This window comes from Dipteris shenzhenensis, chromosome 10 (genome assembly GCF_047967505.1).
Source record: "Dipteris shenzhenensis isolate YYH24624 ecotype China chromosome 10, Dip_SZ_1.0, whole genome shotgun sequence".
NCBI classification, from domain to species: Eukaryota; Viridiplantae; Streptophyta; class Polypodiopsida; order Gleicheniales; family Dipteridaceae; genus Dipteris; species Dipteris shenzhenensis.
In genome coordinates, this window is record NC_141605.1 from 27,109,159 (window position 1) to 27,134,891 (window position 25,733).

Below are 25,733 nucleotides of genomic sequence, written 5' to 3' on the forward strand. Positions count from 1 at the left end.
AATGGAGATTATGCCTTTTCATCAGAAAAATTTGCTACTTCCGCTGTACATACAATACGCCCATTTTCTATTGTCGTAACATCTTCAAAAAGAGATTCTCTTAAATGACTTAATTCTGCTCTGAGTCCCAACTATATTTGACAACAGACTGACGAAATTTATCTTCCAAAGTATGAATAGAAGGTTTCCAAATCAGGTCATCACATGGTTGCATAAAGGACGGTGAGCATAATGAGAGAGAGAAAGCATTGCTCAAACTTAGTCTTTCCCTATTTCACCACCAAATAATGAGCATGCCATTGAGCAGAGGTGACATTTTCCATATTTGAGGTATTCTTAACTAATCGCCAGGTTGTTTACCTTCATCACAAAGTTCTCATGAACTTCAAAGCTTCTACTCTTCATCTGGAGAAGCAGCTTTCTCAATAAAATGAATGTTGTTTGCAGCACATTTTGGGCATACATAAAGAGCCTGTAACTGATCACTCAATGAAGCATACAAGGACTCCAGTTCTGCACTCTGCATGCATTGGCTAAAGAACATCCTTACTGACAGCAGTTACTTTCAACAGAGACAACTCAAGAAGATGACAAACAGAAAAAGAAGAGGACATAAAAAGCTTCAGTGTCGTGAAGGATATTTGGATAGATCTTCAAGATCCTTTGTTAAAAGTAAGATGGCCTCGATCATGTTGAGTTTTTGTTCCAGCATTCCTTTTCTTGCTAAAATCTGACACAACCAGACGTATCTATCAGCAATGAGCATTATATTTGGACGTATTTGCTAGGAGTTTTGAAATAATTTGTCATGATTAGATCTAGGAAATCTCACTACTTATACTAGCTCGACATACCTTCTCCTTGATCAATAATCTCGCATGATAACCAGGCTGTAATTTTTTTAATTTAAAAATGAATTTTCCCATAAATCATTTTCTATAAATGATTGACCAATTGAAGAATACAAACATTTTGTTCAGACAATGGGGAAGAGTACACCATAGTTACCAGGGAACGGGAACATTTCGGGAATGTGGGGGGTTGGAATGGGAACATATCAGAAAGAGGGAACGGGGGAATGGGAACAAGAACGCCACGTCATATGACACATCATCAAATCACATGGAAACATACCAAAATATGCTAAAAATAACCAGACGTAGCAGCTCTAAGCTTTCCATTTCAGCTTTAGACTTTTATAGACACAAAATCCTTAGAAAACTGAAATATACATCAACGCAAATTGCAATGTGCATTGTGCAATAGGCAATGGGCAATGGGCAATGGGCAATGTGCATAAACTTTAAAGCTTTTAGCCAAAGAATTGCAGATTACTCTAGATCATAGAGGCTAGAGCATATAATATGCAAAATACAAGAAAAGAAGTTTAGAAGGTAGTGGAAGGGGCTGAACCTTGAGGCCCGAGAGCTTAGAGAGGGGGCTTAGTGGGCTGAGAGGGGGCTGAGTGGGCTGAGTGCTTGAGAGAGGGGGCTGAGAGGCTGAGTGGAAGGGGGTGGAGATTGGTTGGAGAGGGCTTAAAGCCCCCTGTCGGTGCCAAAACGGCACTCCCGCGCAGCCCTAAACCCGAAACGCCAGAGACCTAGGCCAGAATTGGGAGCGTTTCCTAGGTGTTCCCACTTCTGGGAACGTTCCCAAGCTTTTCCAGACATTCCCACACTGCATCCACCTGGGAACGGCATTCCCACGTTCCAAGATGACGGAACGCCGTTCCATGGTAACTATGGAGTACACATCAAATGCTTTTGAAGGGTATTTGAAGGAAAATGGCATCAAGCATCACAAGACAGTGCCATATACACCACAGCACAATCCTATTGCAGAAAGAAGGAACATGACACTTATGGAAATGACAAGATGCATGCTGAGATTCAAGAAAATATCAAAGGCATTTTGGGGAGAGGCCATAACTACAGCCACATACATACATAATAGATGCCCTCCAAAGCATTGGTCAATGTGACACCTTTCGAGAGGTTTTATGGCTATGAGCTAAAGGTTCATCGTGTGAAATCTTGTGTCCTAGGTAAATGATCTCCTTCATAAAGAAGTCACATTTTCTCATCTTGGCATGCAACTAATTCTTCGTAGTAAAACTAAAACAATGCAGAGATTACCAATATGGTCCTCCAATGTCTTGCGGTGATGCAAGATGTCATCCAAGAATACAATGACAAACTTGGCCAAAAATCTCGGAACAAGTCGTTCATCATTTGTTGGAAGGTCGCAGGAGCATTGGTCAACCCAAAAAGTAATACAATGGACTCATAATGACCATACCTAGTCCGAAAGGTTGTCCTTTCTATATGTTTAACATAAATGCGGATATGGTGATAGCCAGTATGCAAATTGGTCTTAGTGCAATACTTCGCTCTAGCTAATCTGTCTATTAAGGCATCAGATCTAGGGAGAGGAAACAAATTCTTGATTGTCACTTTATTCGATCGTTTATAATCAACACACAATCTCCATGTATTATCTTTTTTCTTTCTTAACAAGACTGGGGCACCCCAGAGTGATTTACTTGGGCATATGTAACCAATCTTCAAGTAGTCCTGAAGTGCTTAGCCAACTCATCCTCCTCTAACTGGCTCATTCTATAAGGTGGAATACTTATAGGCTGAGCGCCAAGGACTAAGTTTATGTGATGCTCTACTGCCCTTTTTGGAGGCAAATCTTCTAGCCTTGGGCTGGAAATACATCAATAACTTCTTTAATTCTTGTTGTTCAAACACAAGTCATTCTTGTCATTAACAAAAACAACAAATGAAGAAAGTGGAATCAGGACACACTGGAATACATCATAAGAAGTTGTTTGCAAAATATTTCGCAAATGCATCGCAGATACAAAAGGTCCCTGGGAGGGATGAACATCATCACACTGTATATATATTTGGGTACCTCTATGAGAAAAAAAGTGTATATGAGCTTCCCAACCAATCTAGACAGTGATGGTTTTAAGCCACTCTATCCCAAGTAGCAAGTCTACATGATCTAAGTGCATAACATAGCATGTCAATACATCATCATAGGCCTGAATCTTGATTGGAAGGTTCTCAACCTTGCGTTCCCAAAATCACTTCCCGCTGCACCTCGTAGGTGATTGCTAGGTGTCGTGGTAAGCCCCAATTTTTACAAAAACTTTGTAATTCACAAAATTGTAAAAGCTTTCTAGATCAAAGAGAAATGTGACTTGTTGATCCCTCACTTCTCCATAGGCTCGAAAAAGATCATGGGGCCAAACAATTTATGATTGAAATGTTAGAAGTGAATCCCCAGAGAGGTACCCCACAGCAACGGAAGACTATTAGAGCATTCCTAGGAATTACACGCGGAAGTGTGTAGCTATGGAATCGAAACTTCTTTACTTATGTGTAGTTCACAACCATGAGTGTGTGCAAGCCAATAAATAGACAGTGCTCCAAGCAAGGTATAGAATCCACAATGGTATATTTCCATCCAAAACCAGACACAATACAAAAGAGAGATCCAGAGTCCCACCAAACAGTGGTTCTCTGATCTTACCAAAAGCTCTCCTACTATCTACTGGGCACTCCTAGATCCCTGACCCCGCATGCTCCTCTCTGAGCTTATGTAGACTCTTCGTCTGTGATCCCTGTACCTTCCTGCCTTGGAAGACAGCCTAAGGTGCAGCCACTACTGAGCTAAGTGTGCAGCTCCTCTGTCCCTCCTTCACCTCCTAAATGTAGGCCCAATAGAGGGTCTTTTGCTGCTCTTTTCTGCTTACTGAAGGCTGCTTTTGCTGGATACTAAAATGAGGCCCAAGTGCCTCCTTTACATAAGGGAATGCCCTTTCCAAAATAGCCGACTGGTAGGGGGAATTGAGTGGACCCAATCAGCCCCGCACCCGACTTTTCTGCTTCCCATAAAACCCCCTGGTGGAGGCACACATCTTGAGGGCTGGCTGGCCCAGCGTGGCCATGTGGCAGGCTGCCACTGGCACAAGCTCTACCAGCCCAAACCCAACTGCATCCAGGCCTATATAGCCCCAAAAACTGCCACGATTCCTGCTCTTCAATGCTGCTACAGATCTGCCTTTGTACAGGTCCTCTCCAGCCTCTGGATCTGCTCCAAGGCGATCTGTACATGCTGATATGGACACCCGTATGGATGCCGACATTGTCCCTGCCTCATCGCAGCCTTTCCTTGCTGTAAACCCTACGCAGGTCTGCCCTTTCCAAGCGTGGACAGCCTCTGGACATGTTTCTGCCAGATCTTCCCTCCATGGTGGCTTTCCTCTGCCAGATACACTCCTCTCTTTGCTGCCTACATGGCAGCCTGTTTGCTGCCCATGTGGCAGCCCCAAAACCCTTTCTTTTTCTCTATGGTTGATGCACTGGGTCCACAGATGGGGAGGTGGCCTTTATTAATCTAACACCCTCTCTCTCACTAACACTTCTTGGCCTGATACCATTCCATCGATGAAGATGCTCTAGTAGCTCCCATGTAGTAGCTCCAGTGGTATCAGGTCGATGTTGCTTTCTGGCTTTTCATCCAGTGGCTCCTGTTGTACCAAGTCCGGTTCCACATAAGCACACCAGTCTGGTAGCACCTGATGGTCCATCTTTGGTAGCACCTGATGGCACCACTCCTTCAGTCACATACCCGCCTTCGAACTCCAGCACTTCAAATACCACCATCCTCCAACTGTCCCGCTCATGATGGGTGAGGAGCTTGGAGTCCTCCAGGCACCACGCTCTCAGGGTATGTTTCAACCTGTCCTTTGTCTAACAATGTTTGCAACCAAATAGCATAACTGAGAGGTTATATCCCAAGCATAAATCAAGATTACCTGGACTGTAAGTCTCCATGTGTGGTTCTGAGTTGTCCCCCTCTAAGTCACACCACCCATCTGACTGTCCTCAGGTCCTATCGAAGAATCCCCCTTTGTGTCAGCAACACCAGCCAAGCACCTAGATGGCTCCAAGCACTCATCCCTGTCCATCACCTTCACAAAGGTTTTTGACTCCTCTTCTGATCATTTCTCAATGTCCGGCATCCTCACCGCGGGCTCCGCATATCTAATCTCAGCAACATCAGGAGATGCCACTAAGAAAAGTTGACCACCATATAAGCTGTAGACTCCTCTTACTCCGAGCTAGCCCCCTTCTTCTTTTGATCAGTCTTGCTCTTTCTACAGTCCTTTGCAAAATGCCCTGGCTCATCATGATAGAAACATTTCTTTTCTTTCTTCCTCTTCTTCTTGTTTTCTTCAATGCGAGAGTCTGCTCCGTCGTCAGATTTTTCCTTCTTCGGCTTGCCTTTGCCATGTTTACCCTTACCCTTGCCTTTGCTCCTGTCTCGAGCTATTAGTGATTTATCATCTCTTCCATCATATTTCTTTTCCCGAGCTTCTTGTTACAGTAGCAATCGAACCAGCCCTCGAAAGTCACTGGTGCCACCCTCTGTCCCGCAATCATTGTGGTCACAAAACTACTATAGCTTCGGGGTAGCATTCCTAGCAATAGCCTTGCCATCCTGGTTGAGCTTGTCCTTTGACCAACTGCTGCCAGTTGATCCTACACCCCCTTTATCTTGGTGATGTGATCCTATTTTGGCTCCCCTTCATCCATGCTCATGCGAGGGGTGTTCCCAAGAAGCTTGTGCTGCATCAAAAGCTTCTAAGGCTCAAAGCTTGGAATGAGATCTCTCACTATCAGCTTGCCGAGGAGGGTTCTATTCTGCATCTCACGATCAATGATGCCAAGGCCTCTGTGGGACTCTGGCAAAATCACAATCTGCCACATTACCCTGGCTCCGGTGTTTCAGGTGCCGTCCGATGGCAACAATTAGGATGATTTACACCTCAACGTGGTCCACGCCGAAGGAAGTGTTCGTCGCCGTCTGAGGAAGCGTTGCCTTTGCTATGGTTCCCACAATGATTGCCAAGGCTTCCACATCACGGATCTGCCAGGATTTCACTACCACCGGGTCCACTACTATCGTCATCGTCGCTGCAATAGTATTGATCCGGTATCTATTGGCCATGACAATGAATTGGAAAGGATAAAGTTAGAGTATCGTACACCTACCTAAACCTAAGCCTGCCGCCTAGGTACAATCCTTCAAACACCTGTCTGAACTGGAGCCTTCCGCCTGGGTACTATCCTTCAGACGTAGAAGTAGATTTCCCCCTAAGCAATGAATCAAGGTCGTCCTTTAGCAAGGTCCTTGTCTACAAGCTCCACTTTCCATAAACTTTCATTAGGGCTCTGATACCATCTTAAAAATGAATCCCTACAGGGGTATCCTGCAACAGCTGAAGACTGATAGAGTGTCCCCAATAATTACATGTGGAAGTGTTTAACACTTCTTTACTATGTCTATTTCACAACCAGGAGTGTGTGCAAGCCAGTAAATAGACAGTACTCTAAGAAAGATATAGAATCCACAATGGTATTTTTCCGTCCAAAACTGAACACAATACAAAAGAGAGATGTAGAGTCACACCAAACCGTGGTCCTCTGATCTTAGCAAAAGCTCTCCTACACTCTGCTTGGCACTCCTAGACCCCTGAGCCCACGTGCTTCTTCTCTTGATCTTATGTAGATTCTCTGTCCGTGATCCCCGCACCTTACTTCCCTAGAAGACAGCCTAGCTTTTAAGCTAAGTCTGTAGCTCCTCTACCCCTCCTTCACCTCCGCAATGTAGTCCTAAGAGAGGGTCTTCTGCTGCTCCTTTTTGTTCACTGAGGGCTGCTCTTGCTGGATGTGAAAATGAGGCCCAAGTGCCTCCTTTATATAGGGGAAGGGCCCCAAATAGCCAACTGGTAGGGGGAATTGGACCGACCCAATCGGCCCCCAACCCGACTTTGTTGCTTCCCATAAAACCCCTTGGTGGGGGGCTTGACCAATTCGCCAGCATCTATAGGACCATTGCAGTGATGCACACCATAACTTCCATCCTCTCCATGGGCTTAGACGTTTTATGTACTAGGGTTTCTATGTTTACGTTGCACTTGTCTTGGGTGTAGATGCCCGCTTAGAGGCTCCACCCAGTCAGCTCATTGTATCTGGTTGTTTCAGTTTCATAGACCCTTTGGTCTTTCAAAGACTTTTGATGAACTCTCTCTCTCTCTCTTTTTGTGATTCTCTCCCCTTTTATTGCAGTGATACACATGCGAGAGGACATTATCTCAAAGGGAGTAAAAGGAGGATAACAAATCTAGCTATCCACTTGGAGTGAACCAAGGGAGATGGTGGACAGCATAGGCATGTCAAATGGATGGGTGCCTTTTTTGGTATACGCATACCCCTCCATGTGATTGGCATCAGAGGATAGAGAAGATGATCCCTTGTCTTTTCTATAAAGTCAAGGGCGGCATGGTGAGATTGCCAGATGATGATGTAATCCCAGATGCATGCATCGAGCCTATGAGAGTAGCGGGTTTTGTTGAGGAGTATCGATTTGCTATATTGAACCTCCTCCTAAGAGTCTTCTTGCGGGTACTTGGAGCTCGTGGTTATATGGTGTCCCTATAAAGTATTGATGTGGAATCCTAGAGAATGGGATTGGATTGTAGTTCATAATCACTTCAAAAGTCTTTCGGCCTTCCACTTCCAAATTCATAATGCCATAGATTCTGGCTAGAGACTGGAGGTCCTCCAAAGCAGCTCATTTGGGACAGTTTTCATCTCACTTGAACTTGCAAAAGTGCTTTTGGAGGAGAATTTGAAAATCCTTCAATATTGGAAGATTTCTCTATTCTTTTGGCATTCTATTCATGGAGGGATTCCAGTAAACAAGTGGAGGGAGATCTTTGGAGCTATGGAAAGATACTGTGCACTTTGACGGCCATTTCTTCAAAGATGCAGGGACTTCAGATCAGCATCAACTAGGAGGAGGATATTTCTCATCTCATGCTCTTCATGATGTGTCAGTACCTTGAGTTATACTCTTGGTCAATTTCTTTCATACTTGATAGATTCGTTGAAAAAATATATATTTGAACAAACCCCCAGTTGTACTATGAAGATGAGATACATAAAGCTAAACTCATGGACTAGTTAAAGTGTTTATAGTAGCTCCCCAACCTACAAATCCATATAGTTATGTTTAATACTGAGTTGTGATTTGAAGCATGGAACGATACAAAAACAAATTATTATTCCACTGCCTAGTTCCAAAAAAATTCAAACTACCTATTCATTTCAAACAGAAGAAAATGCTGGGCGATTATTGGCTTCTGTTAAAAAATGTGCAGTTATTCCTTATAGATGAAAGAAAGAGTCAACATATTCCTTTTTTAATAGAAGTTTAAAAATACTGGTCTCCTAGAAAAGTTATAAAAGTTGATCATTGAGATACTTCATTGTAATTCCACGTCAATGCTTCCTCCTCCTTTCTCTTCTTCCCAATCTGCATATTGATAATAGCCAGATCCTTTTCATGTATATTCATACGACCAGCAGGATCTGTCCGCTCTTGTTCCTGGTCTGAAATCATTCTGTGATGCATATTGTTCTCCCTTTCTGCGGTACATGATATGATTAGAGGATAAACGATTTATTGCATTGAGCTCATAGTTAGACCAAGTAAGTTCAGGTACCTTTGTGTGATGTGAGATTCTCTGACTTCTGTTTGAATATCAGTTCTAAGTTGGGCGTGGAGTAGTACTGTTGCATATTTCTGAAAAGGAAATCCAAAGAAAGCTAATTTTAAAATCTCACATGAAATTTTCATAGTTTCAAACATTCATCTTACTTATAAAACTTTGTAAACACAGGTTTGATTTGCCAATGTTAAAGTTCATTTTGAACAAGTTCTTTTCTTTTAAAAAACAGAATGTGTAAAGACGTGTGTGTGTGTGTGTAGAGAGAGAGAGAGAGAGAGAGAGAGAGAGAGATGCCTTCATAAGATTAGAATATATTCTTCTAGAAAGGAACCATGTCTTCCTATGTTGCTGCAAACCATGCCTAAAGTACAACTATCCGCAAAAATTATATTTTCTACAAGTGGAATGCATGTGTAGAAAGAAGAATCTTGGGGGTCTGAAAGCTTGTGTACAGCTTCCAAAATAATTGAAGGAAGGTACGCCTGTGGAATTGGGAAATGAGAAAGTTTCTATACACTATGTACAAACAGTGATTCTTTACGAGTGTCCAGCAAGGATTGAAGAAACCAAAATGCAGCAGTGTACCCTGCAAGAAACCCCAATCTACTCTGTTGTAAGCTTTATCAAAGCCCAGGACTAGAATAGTCAAGCCTTGGCCACTCGATTTAAGGCCTCCCAAAATATTATCAAAGATGATGCGCCCATACATATATCAAATCTGTGTACCATGTATCAAATCAAGGAGTAGAGACTATAAACAAAGACCGATCGCCTTCACGAATATCTTGTATGCAAACTGCATGCCTCAAATTGTGAAGGGCCCTCACTATTTTATCAGGTTTTTGCACCGCCGTTAGGGATAAGATGAGTTGAAGCTGGTGTAACACCAGAGTCCCATATGCTTTGCAGAGCTGAAGTGATATGATAACCAATGTTCTCCCAAAAGGCAATAAAGAAAGAGGGGGTCAAACCATCTGACCCTTGTGAAGGGCAAAGTAAAGCAGCCCTAAATTCCAAGGTGATTAACAGTGCATCAAGTGAGATCATCGTGTTGTGTCATGTCTCACAAATTATGGAACTGTCTACCAAATCCTCAATCTAGCACTCTCTCTCTGTCATGTCAAGTTTTGTAGTGAGGAGGGAAGCACAATAATCTCAAGGAATAGGCTTGACTGAATGGAGATTTGACTGCAAAATGCTGTCAAAGTCAATCAGATGAGAAACACTTTCTCTGTCATGTCTAGGACCAAGAGCAAAGGGAAAGTATTTCTTGACTCTCCACCCCCCATCTGAATCCAGAAAGTCTCCCATGCATGGTAAGAGAGCCCAGCTCTACTCTCCATAAATCCTGCTAGCTTACAGCAAGGTGCTTGTGGACCCAAGCATCTGAGGGTTTTTTATGTTCTTCCCTTTGAAGGGTTATCAACAACTGACAGATGGCAACCTATTGCCTAAGATGTTTACTCGTCCTAGCAACAAGTGATAAAAACCAATATCATGAGAGAGAGTTTCTGCTAAACCAGAAGGAGAACACAAACCATCTTGGAAGTAGGAATCCCAAATCTGCACAACTACCACTGAAAGATCTTCCTCTACATAGAATCGTAATACAAAAAATTTATGCATGAGTGTGAAATAATAACAAATTTAGATACACTAGGGACAATGCAAATAGTACCACCTCTATCGAGAATCCAATCATCCAAATTAAATCTATCAATCTGTGCATGGATGGGCCTCAAGTGTCTCCTATTTGACCAAGAAAACAAGAGCGACTATGGCAAGGCATGAAAAGCATCATCGATCTAACAATCTCTACCTCAGACCTGAAAAGTGAAAGCTCCCAAGAAGCTCTCTCAAGAGAGCTTCCTTCCCTTCCTCCTTTTCGTCTATAGGCGACTCCACCATGTTGAACTTGCCTCCAATTATCCAAGAATTAGCAACAGGAGCCCAAGAGAGCAATTCCTTTCATAAAAGAATTATTCTCTCTCTATTATTATGATCATAGATATTGAGGAAGCCAATATTCATCAATTTATCAACAAGATAAGCCATTAAGTCCTAGATGGAATAATGATACCATGCCCAGTCACAGAGGAAAAATGGTTGAAATGCAAGTCCCTCCCTTGATACCAAGGGCAACAGGCTAAAAAGTATAACCAGAGAGAAACTTACCTGACATTTTGCAATACTTATTATACAATTTGTGCTCTTGGATAAAAAGAATATCAATGGGTCCCCTGATGCCCCTAGATGTAATTGATTGCGTATCATCTGTCTTCAGCAGCGATAAGAAATACCGATAAGACACTAAATATTTCAGAAGAATCCTAAGAGTGCTTCCTGGATCTCGTGATGGAAGCATATTCCCTCTCTCAAGCTCTCCTATCATAGGTGAGGAGCAAGAAGTTCACTAGAGAAAGGATAGTACCATGTTGTCTTGTGCCAATGGGAGTCAATGCCTTCTCCAAAGGAACTACAGTATCAACAAAAGTGCAAGGTACGAACTCAGAAAAGTCTAACCAAAGGAGTAAAAGCATTGCTCTGCATAAGCTGAAATGGAGATGGTGTTATCAAAACCCCCACCTACACTTAGGCAACCCAAGACATAAAAGGGGCCTCCACTCTTATAGCACTATTCTAGATCTAGGTGTATGAGCATTGGCCAAACCAGGTCCTTCATTAGGTGGAAAAAAAAAAGGCTGATCAAGAGACCGAGAGTGTATTACCTCTCATTAGATGGACATGAGAAGGAGTATCTGAAAGATCATAGTGGTAGGGAGACAAGCAAGCTAACACTAGGAACGTAAAGGAAAGATAGCAGGCATAATGAAAATGAAATGGAAAGGAAATGAAAGCAATGGACAAGTACTCACATGATACCAAAGAGCTTGATGTTGACTGATTTTTTAATGACTCAAGACAAGTATAACACTATATAGTGTGACACTAGACTCTAGAAAGCCATAGTGTATATGGGATAACTCCCAATATGACACGTGGCATGTCTAGGACTCACTAGACTCTAAAACACCACCTAGACACCTAGTACACTCATTTTTGACTCACTTTCGCTTCATATTCCAACACCCCCCCATGAAGGCAAGGTGAGAGAATAGAGGAGAGAAGCCACACCTATGATAACATCCAACTATTAGCCTATGCAATCTCAGAGGCAAGTGTGCATGGCTCAGAGGCTAGTGAGCATGGTACAACAGACTCACAGACTCATCTAGCATGCCTTAGAGGCCCAACATGCATGGATGCAAAAGACTAAGAGCATGGCTCAGAGGCTGGAGAGCATGGCACAATAGGCTCAGAGGCTCTACCAAGCATGGCTCAGAGGCTCAACAATGGAGAACTCATCAACGGAAGGACTCCTTCCAATACATCCCCCCATGGCTTCATAACATGAAGTGGTAGGAAGCCACACACAAATAAACAGGAAAACTAATACATCTTTTTAGGAGGACTATCCAAGGCAGAGAACCTTTATTGGCTCAACACATATCATTTATTGCATTCATTTTTACCTAGGGCAAAGTACCCTATGACTCACACATAAGGAATATAAAAAATATATATTCATTTTATGCATAGCAAGGGCAGAGAACCCGTATAAGCCCGAAGTAGCTACTTGCTCAAGAGTGTGCACATTCCCCCGTATCGATGAAGTGTCGATGAAGCGCATGACGGGAATGCCTGGAAGATATGTCGATGTCGGCCATGGGAGCGACTACATGGGACAATCAGCCCATGACTCTTAAAGTGACAGAGTGAGAGTCACCAAATGTCGGAGAAGAATCTCAAGTTTGAGCAATTAGGCCTAAGGGGGGGCAAAATTCCCAAATGAATGTACCAAATGGTGATGAACTTACACGAATTTGCTTACACGAATTTGGCAAAATCCCCAAAAGATTTACATAGTAGAAGCTTCAATTATGCCAAAGGAAGACATAGGACAGAAAAGCCCTAGATTTTAGGGTTAGGGTTGCTGCTAAATTAGGGCTTGCAGAAAATTGGGGCTTTTCAAAATTTCCTAGAGCATAGTGTTCTAGCAATACTAGGGAAGCTTCATACCATATAAGCCCCAACAAATTCACCCAAAATGAGGCAAATTTCTTGAAAATCGCAATTTAGGGTTTCGGGCTTAGAAATGGGCTTCAAGGTCGGGCTGAATCCCCTCCAAATGTGGCGGCGATTTTGGAGCTGGTGACAGCTTGAACAGTAAGAAAAACGAGCTGGAATCAGTTCATTTTTGTTCCCATTCGGAGGCCAAAAACATGCTGGAATCCCACAGCTTGAACAGTAAGAAAAACCAGCTGGAATCAGTTCGTTTTTGTTCCAATTTGGAGGCGCAAAATGTGCTGGAATCCCAAGAATGGTGGCTCATTTCAGATGCAGGTTGTCTAGGAAAAGGGCGCATTCAGCAGCAATAATGACCATGCTTTCCTGCAGCATTTTGTCAATCTTCAGCTTCGAAAAATCAGCTCCATACACAACAATGAATCAGCAACAAACAGTCGGCTGTTTGGTGCAGATCTGGTCAAAATGGAGTTGAAGATGGCGGTGAAGCTCATGTTGGTGAAGTCCTTTCTTCAAGATCTTCAACGGTGAGGCTCGGGTGGAGGAGAAGAGCTCAAGGATCTCACAAGGAGAGAGAGTGGAACTAGAGTGGAAGGAGCTAGCCTCTCCATAGGTCAGAGATGGCCTTCAAGGCCTCCTCATTCCTTGAGGAAAGCTAGCTCTGATACCATATGAAAGATCATAGTGGTAGGGAGAGAAGCAAGCTAACACTAGGAACGGAAAGGAAATATAACAGGCATAATGGAAATGAAATGGAAAGTAAATGAAAGCAATGGACAAGTACTCACATGATACCAAAGAGCTTGATGTTGACTGATTTTTTAATGACTCAAGACAAGTACACCACTATATAGTATGACACTAGACTCTAGAAAGCCATAGTGTATATGGGATAACTCCCAATATGACACGTGGCATGTCTAGGACTCACTAGACTCTAAAACACCCCCTAGACACCTAGTACACTCATTTTTTACTCACTTTGGCTTCATATTCCAACAGTATCCCGATTCGAGGGAGAAGGAATAACAAACCTGTCATCTCGGGCTATCCTCCATCTTCAAACAAGGAAGAACAAGGGCCAAAGAAGGATATGTTGAGAAGAGGAAGAAGCATTCCCTCTATTCTTCTTGGGCCTTTTTTCCTACTTTGAGCAATCCTTAGCAAAATGCCCAAAGAGTGCAGATATGACATTGATCCTAGCAACTTGCAATCTCAATCCTCTATTAAAAAAGGGAGCCATCTAATCGCTGAAGTAAGATGCAATCATCAAAGATGTTAGGGTCAGAAACAATGATCGTACTCCATCAAACCTGTGTCATGAATTTGTACTTCTCCCAAGACATACAAAGAAATATTTTATACTGTCTTTGGTCAAAAAAAGTTAACTAGAATAAGTTTATTTTACTTTGTGTTGCATTGGTTAAACAAAACTTTGGGAATGACCGCAAGAGACTAGGAACAGTCCAAGAACTAGAATGCATGCATTTGGCTAACCTCTAATGGGACAAGTGTTGGATATTGTTTGTGCAATGTGTAGGATATTGGAGAGTGCTTCTTAAGGGAAAAGCACAAGACAAGTGGTGTCCCACTTGGATGGAGGGCCCACTTAAGGCAAAAGAAAAAGAGGCGCCCATTTCTAGGAGAAAGCGCCCACTTTTTGAGAAAAGCTCTAAAGCCGCTTTTGGGAAAGTTAAAAAAGCTCCCACTTTAGGAATGCCAAGAAAGCTCAACCTTATGGAAACACCGGGGGAGGGGGATGGGGGGATTTAGAAATCATGTGCTTTCTAGTTACCCACCCCAACCTATAAATTGAGAGCCCCTATGCTCCCATGGTTGTTGAGCTTCGTACTCAAAAACATATTTCTATTGCAATTAAGACCGCGGGGGGCGGGGGGGGGGGGGGGGGGGGCTTCTTTATGGCCCCTAGTGCTGTGTTTCCTCCTTCTCCCTACTTCCCCCACACTCTCACTCAACTCCGATTTCCGCCCAACCCTCTTCTGAGAGTTTCCCAAGCTGTTTCGCAGCCTCCCAGCCCCCAGACCAGGTGGTTTACAATAGGCAAACTGTTCTAAAGTGCTGCGAATTGGTTTTTGTTGCTTTGATTGGATTCCAGCCACCTGTGGGCATGTTTTTTGAAGTATGATTTAGCAAGAAGGCTGTGATTTGACTGAAGAACCTGGATTTGAGGTTTGGTTAAGGTTTTAGTGGTATCAGAGCCAGCCTTGCCCCTTTCCTTGACGATCCAAGAAATTTCCAAATTGAGGAGAGATATCAGTGATTTGGAAGAGTTCACAGATTCCTAGACCAAAAGAGAGTTTTCCAACGTCAAGATTCCAACAAGGATCCCCCTATTCGACTGCGATCCAGCTCAGCTTGTTCCGCCTCATCAAATCACTCCCAAGTTGTTTGCAAAAGTGCATGTGATTTTGGCACGCAAGCAGCCTTTGAATTCTACCAAAATTTGGCCTGGGAGGTTCCCCTTGGTTGCTGTCCTCTATTGCAAAATTTCAAGGCCTCAACGAATCTCAAATCTTGACGATTTCGTTGAGCCTGTTGTCTGTCCCAAAACAGTCAGTTATTTGGATGATTTTTGCAAAAAGTGTTGATTTCAGGGTGAGTATTTGAACCAGAATTCATTGTGAAACATCTGGCCAGTTCCTTTCAACGACTCAGTATTATTTTTGCCTCAGCAAGACTAGAATCAGTTCCAAACTAATCTTTCTTGATTCTTGAGCATGTCATGGCCTTAGGGCATGGAAGTTCCGATGGCCAAACCAAAAGGGTCCCATAGTGCCAGACGATGATCTTGATGAAAACTTTGTGAGAACCACAATTCAAGAGTTGAAAACATGAAAGAAGACCCCTTGATTTCAGCATCTTTCGAGGGTTCACACATGTTTAAGAAAGTGACAGTCTCTCAAAAAGTAAGCCGGTGGCGTTCTCCTAGCCCATTACCTTCCCGATACCGTCATAGTTCAAGGGAAAGGGGGAGGAGTCCCATGTCCAGCAAAAAATGAAAGAGATCGCCTACGTTTCAGAGCAAAAGACAAAAGAGAAAGCCTTCCACTTCCATTTCCAGTACAAGCCCATCAACTTCTTCATGCTTGAAGCACTCAGAACCAAAGGTAAAAAAGTTCAAGACAAGAGGTAAATCTGTCCATTTTATCACCCATGACGAAGCTTTTGAAAAGTATGAAGAATCTCCAAGATTTGCAGGGTGAGTCTACATCTCATAAACACGGCCAGAGCACGGTGGAGTGCGCAATTGGTTGCCAAGAAAGCTCCCAAGACTTGGGTAGATTTTCAAGAAAGTATTCTATTGCCAATTTTTCCCAAAACAATTTGTGGAAGTACACATGGCATGGGAAGGTCTTCACAAGGACAAGAAGCAGCCTCTTGAAGCTTACAACAAGAAATTGTGGGATGCCTATCTACAAGTTTCCTGTTTTTCAGAAATCCTAGATGAGGTACAACTTCAAAAGTACAAGGCATGACTTCCACCTAAGGTACGAGCTTATGTGAACACCTGTTGTAGGCCTTGTGGAAAATGGAGTAGAAGAGGCCTAAATGGAGATGAAGCAAGGAACTGCCATGTGGCACAAAAGTTGTTATCCCACATATGATGGGTTGTGGAGAGGTCTTGGGGAAGTGGCCATACTTGTATTTTAAGGACACTTGTGTTTTGGAAAAAGGGGTGATCTTCATATAAGCCTTATCTTATTTCATTAGTTGGCATACTTTTCTTTTAGTCACGGTCGCCTTACCCTAGGGCCTAGGACAATTTGGCGATCATGCTGGGAAGGAGTTGAGTTCTTACTCCCCCTCCTCGTGCATCTCTATCTTATCCTCTTCATTTCCCCTCCACCGTGCGTCGACCTTATCCTCCTCCTCGCCCTCTCCATGTGAGCTTGCAAGTCCCACCTTATCCTCGGATCTCTTCTCCCCTCTCGTCCACATTATCCTTCCTCCTCCTCCTTGAAGCCTGGAAAAAAGCTAGCTTGGTTTGGGATGTTATAGAGGGCGGGAAGGAGAAGCCCTATTTGGTTTGGTTGATGCAAAGGGGTGCTTCCTTCCTTCGGTGGCAACAGCATTGGAGTGCAAGGCTGGGCAGGGGCAACCCCCCCTCAGTGTCATAACTATAGTAAGGTTGTGGGCGCAGGAACGCCTCCCACCCCCCTCCTTCGACTATGGTGTATGAGCAACAGCCATATGCTTTCTTTCTCTTCCCGAACCTCTCCCTCATCGCATCACTCTCTCTCTCTCTCTCACACACACACACACCCCTCAAACCTCTCGCTTAGTATAGTGTTTCCTCCCTCTATCGCTTGCGTTGTGACTCAGACTCCTCCCCTCTCCTCTTTTTTCCAGCTCTCCACTCCTCTTTCCCTTTCTCATAGCACTTCTCCCCTTCCTCACTATTTCTTCCTACTCGTGCTGTGAATAGCATGTGAGCAAATGGCACGGTTGACGTGGTGAATAGGCAAGTACGGTTGCCAACGTTGATGTCCATTTGTGACAACAGTGGTTAGCTATGACATATTGTGTAGGTAGTTTGCCCATGAATTATGCTAGCTAGGGACACTGTGGACAATATAATGGCGAACTCGAGCTATGATAGAGATTCTAGTCTATTACAAGCTATGGTGGCACAGAGATGCGATAGGTTGGTAGAGGTGGCTGTGAGCTTGAGAATTGGTTGGCTAGTGAAGGCATCATATGGGCTTTGGGCAAAATTGTAGTGAGATAGTGACAATAGGATTTGAGCAGCCAAGCAGGCAAGCTTAGCTTATGGTGATGAAAAGTAGTGCCGGTTGGCAAAGAGTGGCCAAGATGAATGTGATGAGGCATGGCGACATTGTGAACGAGTGAATGGAAAGTGTGGCTAGCAACAAGAAGGCTTGGTGTATGGCGAGCTTGAGTAGTGGGCCAAAAAGGTGTAGCATGAAGACACAGAGCTTTGACAGAGACACGAGACACGAGTAGTATCATAGAAGCCTTGGCTTCTAAGTTATAATTGTTGGTGTGTCTATGAAGGTAGATATTGCTATCATTTCATCTCATGTTTCATGGCATTGGACAAGAAGCTTAATGTGCCATTTGTTAGTGTCATCTCCATTGGGTTTATCGGATGGTCAGGTTATTGTGTTGGGTTATTTTTTGCATATATAATGGTGGGTTTTAGATTTAGATTAAGGGGATGCTTTGTGTAGGGTGATGGCTAGAGCAAGGAGGATCGCCTAACCCTTGTGGAGATGTGTGTGTGTGCTTTGGACTTATCCTAGATCCTTTGAAGCAACCTATCATTATGTCCACAGTAGTATGAGATAGTGTTGGTTCATTGATGGCTAGTGGATCATAGATGGAGGTGTGCTCATGATCATTTGAATACTTGCAGCATGGTAAAGATTCCATTGGTTATGTTTATTTTCTCACAATGCTAGCTTGGGGGCTTGTCCCAACACTTCATATATTTATGCCATATAGAGGGAGGCATGTTCCCTCATTTTGTTGTTTTACATTCACCAGGGACGATAAATGATTTAGTGCTGGGAAAAACTGTTGTAGGCCTTGTGGAGACTGGGATAGAGTGCCATGTGGCATAAAATGTGTTATCCCACATATGATGGGCTATGGAGAGTGGCCATACTTGCACTTAAAGCACACTTGTGTTTTGGAAAAAGGGGGAATCTTCATTTGAGCCTTATCTTGTTTCATTAGTTGGCATACTTTTCTTCTAGTCATGGTTGCCTTACCCTAGGGCCTAGGACAACACCCTGTTGCATAATACAGAGATTTAGGATGTTATCATTCAGCTACTTCTATGCCTATCAAAGATCACCCTTCCTTTGAGAAAGCAAAGAAGGTAGGATAAGAAAAGAAGAACACGGTACCAAGAGGACCAGGAAAGAAGTCTTCAATGCCACCAAGATTTGAAAAGAAGTCTCAGCCACAGAAGCTGAGGAGTGAACCAAAGCCCTCTAAAGGAAATTCCAACTCACTCCAGAACAGATCTAGACCTTCCAAAGGAGGAAAGGTATTTTGGATGTGGGACACAAGGACACTTGGCAGCCAACTGCCCTGAAATATCCAAGAACTCAAAGGACCCAAAAAGGCCAGAAGAATTGCCCTTTGGTAGGCGGAGTCCTTGTAGGGAGAGCAGCCGATCTAGAGGCCAGGGCACTCTGTCTCTCATGGGGCAAAGTACGAGATCGGAATGTATTGAATTTGTTCAATCCCGGAGTAGTGGATAATTTCAGCTCTCATGACCTAGCCATGCAACTAAGGATCAAGACAGAAGCGTTGGGGTACTCTCTCGATGCCCAGCATATTTTCCTAGGACAATCCGTACCAGTGACGCCCCTTACTGACACACTTGAGATCTATTTTTAGCAACTATGTGGATCACGAGGACTTTTTTGTTTCACCTTGGGATCAATTCGATGTAGTTTTGGAGATGCATTGGTTCCATCAGAAAGAAGTACATCTTATGATGCCTGGAAGAACACTAGTTTTAGTCATAGAAACAAAGAACATCAGATTGTCGTAAGGGAATAGACGAAACAATTCTACTTGTATCCAACGCTTCTATTGGAAAATTAATAAAGTATTAGGTTTCAGCATACATGATCTTTGTTAAAGAAAAAGAGAATGAACTGAAAGCTGAGTTTGATCCCCAAGATCAAGATGCTTTCAAAGACTGTTTTTCAGATTTATTGCTAGGACAATTACCTCAAGCGGCCAAGTCATCGAACTCATTCCAAGGAGAGTGAGCCTCCTAATCAGCCAACCTATCAACACAGACCAAGGAGACCATGGCTCGTGTACAAGATTTGCTCTCTGTAGGACTTATCCGACCTACTTCTTCTCCTTTCTGCTCACCTATGTTGTTGGTTCAGAAGAAGGATAAGTCCTATCATATGTGTGTTGACTACAGAGTTCTCAATAAGGTGACCATCAATAGGTTTCTGATTCCACACATAGATGATGTATTGGATAGGTTGAAGGGAGCCACTATTTTCAGCAAGATTGATCTAAAGAGTGACTACCACCAAATAAGGATTCATCCTTAGGATATCCATAGGACAGCTTTTCAAACGACTTTTGGATTAAATGAGTTTTTAGTCATGCCTTTTGGCTTAACAAATGCTCCATCTACTTTCAATAGAATGATGGATCGGATTTGTCTGATCGGATTTGTCCGACCACACAAACATTTCACAGGTACTTTCTTTGATGACATTCTTGTATTTTGTAGAATAATCCAAGAGCTAGAATGCATGCATGCGGCTAACCTCCAATGGGTCAAAGTGTTGGATATTGCCCATGTAATGTGTAGGACATTGACATTGGAGAGTTCTAAATTCTCTCACTTTTTAAGGGAAAGAACAAGTGGCCCCCCACTTGGATGGAGGGCCCACTTGAGGCAAAAGCAAAAGAGACACCCATTTCTAGGAGAAAGCACCCACTTTTGGAGAAAAGCTCTAAAGCCGCTTTTGGGAAAGTTAAGAAACCTCCCGCTTTAGGGAAGCCAAGAAAGCTCCAGCTTTTGGAAAGCGGGGGGGGGCACCCTAGTCTATAAATTGAGAGCCCCTATACTCCCACAGTTGTTGAAATTTGTATTCAGTTGTTGCTCCTTTGTGAGCCACTTTGTACAAACAAATTTCTATTGCAATAAAGACCTACGGGAGGACCAGCCCTTATTTATGGCCCCTCGTGCTGAGTTTTCTCTCTCTCCCTCCTTGTCCCACACTCTCTCTACTGCTGTTTCTGCCCAGCCCTCTTACGAAAGGTTCCCAAGCTGTCTCACAGCCTCCCAGCCCCCAGACCAAGTGGTTTTCAATAGGCAGACTGTTCTAAAATGCTGCGAATTGGTTTCTGTTGCTGCGACTTTGATTCCAGCCACATGTGGGCACGTTTTCTGAAGTGTGATTTAGCAAGAAGGCTGCGATTTGACTGTAGAACCTGGTTTTGAGGTTTGGATAAGGTTTCACCTAGCTAGTTGTATTGCCAAAGAAGGCAGACTAGGTAGTGGGGGAACCCCCGTGACCAGACTGAAAGAAGCTTCGATGGTGAGAAGCCGCCGCTAATTAACTTGTGGAAGGCCGGGAAACCTGATGAACAGACAGGTGCTTCACCTATCCTCTTCAGCTGGAACAAAACACGAGATAAACGGAGACAAAGGAGGGTGAACGGGCTTCAGGAGAGGACGACCAGAGAGGGGGTAGACAGTTGAGAGGGAGGAGAGAGAAGGAGCAGGCGGGAGAGGGAGAGGGAGACAGGGCTGCACAGAGGCATCCATAATGATTGTGCATGTGTTGCCATTGGATTGAAGTTCTTGGAGTAGGCTCAACACAAAATGCAAATGATTAAATACACCTGTCTAAATCTTGGTCACCTTCCTTCTCGCAAAGGTACCTGTCCTTCAGACGTAGGAATGACTTCGATTTCCACGAGCCTGTAATGAGATCTCGTCACACTTGTGAATCTTCCTCAGGGCTCTGATACCACATTAGAAAACAGAGATAGAGGTTGCTTGCCGTAGCCAACACTCCCACAGAGCAAAAACTTAGCCTTGGAAACACACAATGCGCACAAATGTAGATAGAGATAGATACAGGCACAGATCTAGAACAATGCACAATAGAATAGAACAGCCAAACATGCATTGTAGAATGCTCCAATGATGGACAAAAACAGTGTGGCACCATCCAGGAGTCAAGGTATTGCCTAGATGTGGACCCCTGATACCTTCAGAATTGCCTGGTACTTCCTACTGGCACTTCCAATTGTTTGTCAGCCTATGGAGCTTCAGTGGGCTGCCTAAATGCCGCAGAAGCAGGCCTCCTTGCTGATCTGCAAAGCAGGCAATGGTGAGGCACTGCACATCTTCTCCTTGATCTTCCTGCTGCTCTGGATGCAGCCCGATGCAGCCAACTGTGGGGCTCACTGAATGAATGACTGCCCCCACAGTGGGCCTGTTTATAGGGCTGACCGGCCGACCATTTGTCAGCCAACCACAGACTTGCTGACATGTTCCTGGGTCTGTTTAAGGCCCTGCTACAGCACCTCTTGCTGGGATCTGCCCCAGCCCATCTGCAGCCTTGAGGCTCTGCAACAGACATTGACTCTGCTGCAATGCCAACCAGTACAATCCCAGATTGTTCCAGTCACAGTACCTGCCGTCATGCTTCTGTCCTGCCAACCTGATCCTACAGTCTAGCCTTACAGTCCTGCTTACGAAGCACCTTTGTCACCTTCAGGCCTTGCAGAACCTCTGTTTCCACTGTTGTTGCTCCTGTCTGATCATCAGCACTGTACTTGTTTCACCTGCTGCAGGCCCTAATCCAGAGCTCCTGCCCACCTTAGATAGTGGACTTTACAGCAGCCCAGGTGGCAGTGTCCAGTGCTGTCCACATGGCTGCAATATGGATGTTCTTATCCACCGAGGTCTGCTCATGTAGCATCTTCTTCTCATACCCACAAACAGGCTCTCTTGTCCCCCATTCCACATGGTACCATGTCCATGTGCTTGTTGGGGCATTTCAAATTGTGCAGTGTGAACAGGGTTGTTCTAGTGTTAGTGTGAAAAGGGTTGTAGTTTGTCTTGTGTGAGCTTGAAGGGTCAAGTGCCCTTGGGGATTTGATTTGATTTGTGTGTGACATCATCTATGATGTCAGAGAGATTCTCTCATTACATCAGAAACTGAGTATGTTTGCCTCCACCTGTCTCCATCTTGCTTGCCTCCACTTGTCTTCACCACGCAGCTCACCATGTTTAACAGCGTTGTCCTGGCTTACAGGTGGATTAGACCTGGTGTAGACCAAACTAGAAGATGGCTCACAACATCCTAGCAAAGATAAGCAACTTTGGCTGATGCAAAGTGGTGGGATCAACTTCCTTTTCGACAAGAAAACAGCTCACTGGGCATGGATCAAATGACAAGAAATATAAAGTTCAAGGTTAAGAACTTGCCTCAAGGCAAGGCACTTTGAGCCTCAAGAAGGACCCCTCCACTCTGTGATGCATACCCGCTCTTGGGCTCTCTCTCGAATTGTAGCGCAAAAATCTGCTATATATAGTCCCCCATCTCGTTTTTCTGACCAAAAGCTTGTTGCAATTCATCCTAGCCTTCACTAAGGGCACACAGATTCCTTTGAGAAGGGGTTAGCACTCATCAGGATGATTCAAAGGCGGTACAAGTTAGAGGTGAGACTTTCTGAGAACTACAGCCGGATTTTCTTAACAGCCACTGGTATGCTGTTTATGGGCTAGAAGGATCCAAGTGAAAGACGGCTGAAGGTGCATTACTAAAGTAGGTGAGGAAGGTAGAAGGATGAAGGAAGGGCCCTGTCTTGCTCACAATGCAAAAGCATTAGATCTCTAAGTACATACTCGCAGACCAAATGGGTTCAATAATGCATTTGCTGAACAGCTCTTTGACCTTCACATAATGATGTTCAACTCATGTGCCCTTGGACACTCCATTTCTAAAATTGATGTGTGCAATGCATGGCTTCTCAAGAAAAGAAGCGTGGAGGAATGCTACAGACATTGTTCGCACACATCATTTGGCATGAACACCACGTGCACGTGCTATTATGGTGGCTGATCTTGTTGCCCAACCTCATAAACACCTAGTATGTATAATGTCAGCAGATGCACTGGTTTCCTACCAAAGAGCATGAGGTGGAGATATTTTGGAGGAACCTCAATTGGTTTTAAATTTCTACACACTTCATTCAGTTACCATGGATTTTTCTCAAAAACAATGAACTCAGCCTATCTTTTACAGCGACTAGGAAGGGCATGCACTCAATCGGAGAAAAATTCTCCCAATCTTCGTGATATCTTTCAACCAGAAGACGTGTCTTTCTCTAATCCACCCATAAACATTAGGACCTTGTAGTATAAAATAGGAATGGGTAGAAGAAAAACCAACCGTAATTTTTCATTCATTTGCAACATTGCCGCCATAAAATTATCCCTGCATGAACAAAGGGCGACAATTGCTTTAGATCTACTTCGTTTGTGAATAAATGCAATAAAGATACTTTATGGTGTGTTTTCAGCAAACCTTAAGATTTATCATGTGTTTTCAGCATACCTTAAGAGCCGCTGTTCTTGCTGGATATTGACCATTACATCATGTCATGACATACAAACAAGTTAGTGCAGAAAAGACTTATATTAATCCCATAATTTTTTGGATTTAAGCTAAAATCTCAAATTTCAATCTAGTTGTCTGAACAGTGATTTTGACATTGTTTCAATATATACCCGGCCATGGTTTCCTTGTTTTTACTGTAGCATTTCAAGAAATATTGAATCTGTTGCATTGCTAATTGGAATCAATCCTTTGATATATTTCATGGACTCAATTTCCAGTACACGTTCTAAAAATCTGGCCCAAATTTGACGCATCTGTAATTGAATGTTCATGTAATCCTCCATGCATGTGGATTTTACGTACACAAACTTCAAGTTTGACTCCGATGCACTGTACAAAGCCTGCCTGCCTCTGTGTGTGTGTGTGTGTGTGTGAGAGAGAGAGAGAGAGAGAGAGAGAGAGAGAGAGAGAGAGCTTGCCTCCAGAGCTTCAGTTTCATTTTTCGTTTTGGCCATCTCATCTTGCTGAAATTGAATCCTTGCCTGAAGCTTGCAAAAAAGAATGTTCTTTCGTGAGATTTCTTCATACTGCATCCATCCGTCACGGTGCGCATGAACCAAAGAGTCACGTGCTGGAAAAGCAGATTTTAAGTACGGGCACTTGCTTCGCCGCATGCTTCGATTACATCAATAGCCTTGCACGACAAAAGACGCTCCAGGGTGTCCCATAAGAAAATACCTGCCTAGCTTGTATCACCATTTCGATAGCAGTCAACTCTGCTTGAAGTCCTTTCAAACGCTCCACGACTGATTTTTTCTGCGATTTAGCGTCTTCCACTGCTGATGCTGCGCTCTCCAACTCGGCTCTCAGCGCCAAATTTCGACTTTTCAATTCTCCCACGTTGCGTTCTGTAGATAGAAATTGCAAGCTCTGAAATACTAAAGCTCTCCTGGTTTCCGCTGACGCAAATAAAGAAAGGATTTCAGAAAACGTCAAACAGATCCCAGCTGTTGAACGGCCCGAACGTTTTGTGTTTCTTCAAGGAGTAGCAAATCGTTTACATTTCTCAGGTACATGAATCGCGACGCAGCACGGTTGTGTAGTACGTGTCGGTCAAGATATTTCCAGCATCATCACCCGAGCTTCCACAACGTATCCCATGGAATAAAGTTTTCGGTAAGCTACAGCTAATAAACTACTTATCCCGTCACAAATCTACATATAAGAGACCAAACGCCAGAGGTACGTGATGTTCTGCAGACAAGATGTGAAATGTGCTGACACAGCACATCAACAACTCTAAAACGCTTACGGAAAGGAGGATTTCATCAAGAAGGCTAAGGAGAAACTATATGGAGCAGTGCGCTGAAGCATGATAGTAATTCTTGTGTCTTTCAGAAAGATTGATGCAGCGTGACTCGAATAGATTAAGGGCCAAGGCAACTCGATATTCATCCATGCACCGTTAAAGCCGTCATTCGATAGAAATTCTTCGATATGGACAATGATTTACGCATCGTTAAAGCTATAAAGAAAGGAAGGAGATTGAGAAGCGTGAAAGGAAGAAGATTGAGAGGAGGAAACTAACCGTGAGCGAGGCGTTCGCTGCTGTAGAGGTGGATGAGAGCAAGCAAGCTCTGCTGCTGCTGCTGCGCCATAGCCATGTATGAAGCCTTCTTCCTTCTTGCTTTACCCAAAATGTTACGTTTCAAAAGATGATATATATGCTCGGTGAAATGTTACGTTGATATATTGAACACATCTCTTTTCTCTGTTACGTAGAGGTTTAGGGGATGATTGGAGAATTTTGGATCGTTAGATTAGATTCAAAAATTATGGACCATTGGATTCTATTCTTGCACACTTGGTAGTTTCCATAGGAAAGTTTCCATGCAAATTAGTTAGATAGACGTGTCCATTAGATGTTCATCTTGAATTGTAAT

General features: G+C 43.5%; 1 protein-coding gene across 4 annotated transcripts; it reads right to left on the bottom strand.

Annotated features, from left to right (window-relative positions):
- On the bottom strand, nucleotides 1-25,508 carry LOC147897629 (uncharacterized). 4 transcript variants are annotated; one of them, XM_087380808.1, is made up of 9 exons: nucleotides 25,379-25,508; nucleotides 24,529-24,698; nucleotides 24,270-24,332; nucleotides 23,788-23,807; nucleotides 23,623-23,667; nucleotides 8,588-8,667; nucleotides 8,347-8,474; nucleotides 641-730; nucleotides 1-519 (listed from the first exon to the last, which is right to left on the bottom strand). In XM_087380808.1, the coding sequence occupies exons 1-9, from the start codon at nucleotides 25,452-25,454 to the stop codon at nucleotides 487-489; spliced, it is 705 nt and encodes a 234-aa protein (XP_087236934.1). In that variant the 5' UTR covers nucleotides 25,455-25,508; the 3' UTR covers nucleotides 1-486. The 4 variants fall into 4 exon arrangements, with proteins under 4 accessions (XP_087236934.1, XP_087236932.1, XP_087236935.1 ...); XM_087380806.1 differs by having other exon boundaries at nucleotides 8,347-8,510; XM_087380809.1 differs by lacking the exon at nucleotides 8,347-8,474 and having other exon boundaries at nucleotides 447-519.
- Nucleotides 25,509-25,733: the final 225 nt, after the last annotated feature.

Coding starts and splice junctions, on each gene's coding strand:
- LOC147897629 (XM_087380806.1), bottom strand. CDS start 25,454: ATGGCTATGGCGCAGCAGCAGCAGCAGAGCTTGCTTGCTCTCATCCAC. Junction 23,668..23,787: donor CAAGAACAGCGGCTCTTAAG/GTATGCTGAAAA, acceptor TTGTTCATGCAG/GGATAATTTTATGGCGGCAA. Junction 8,668..23,622: donor CAAATGAATGAAAAATTACG/GTTGGTTTTTCT, acceptor TTTCCTTTTCAG/AAATATGCAACAGTACTACT.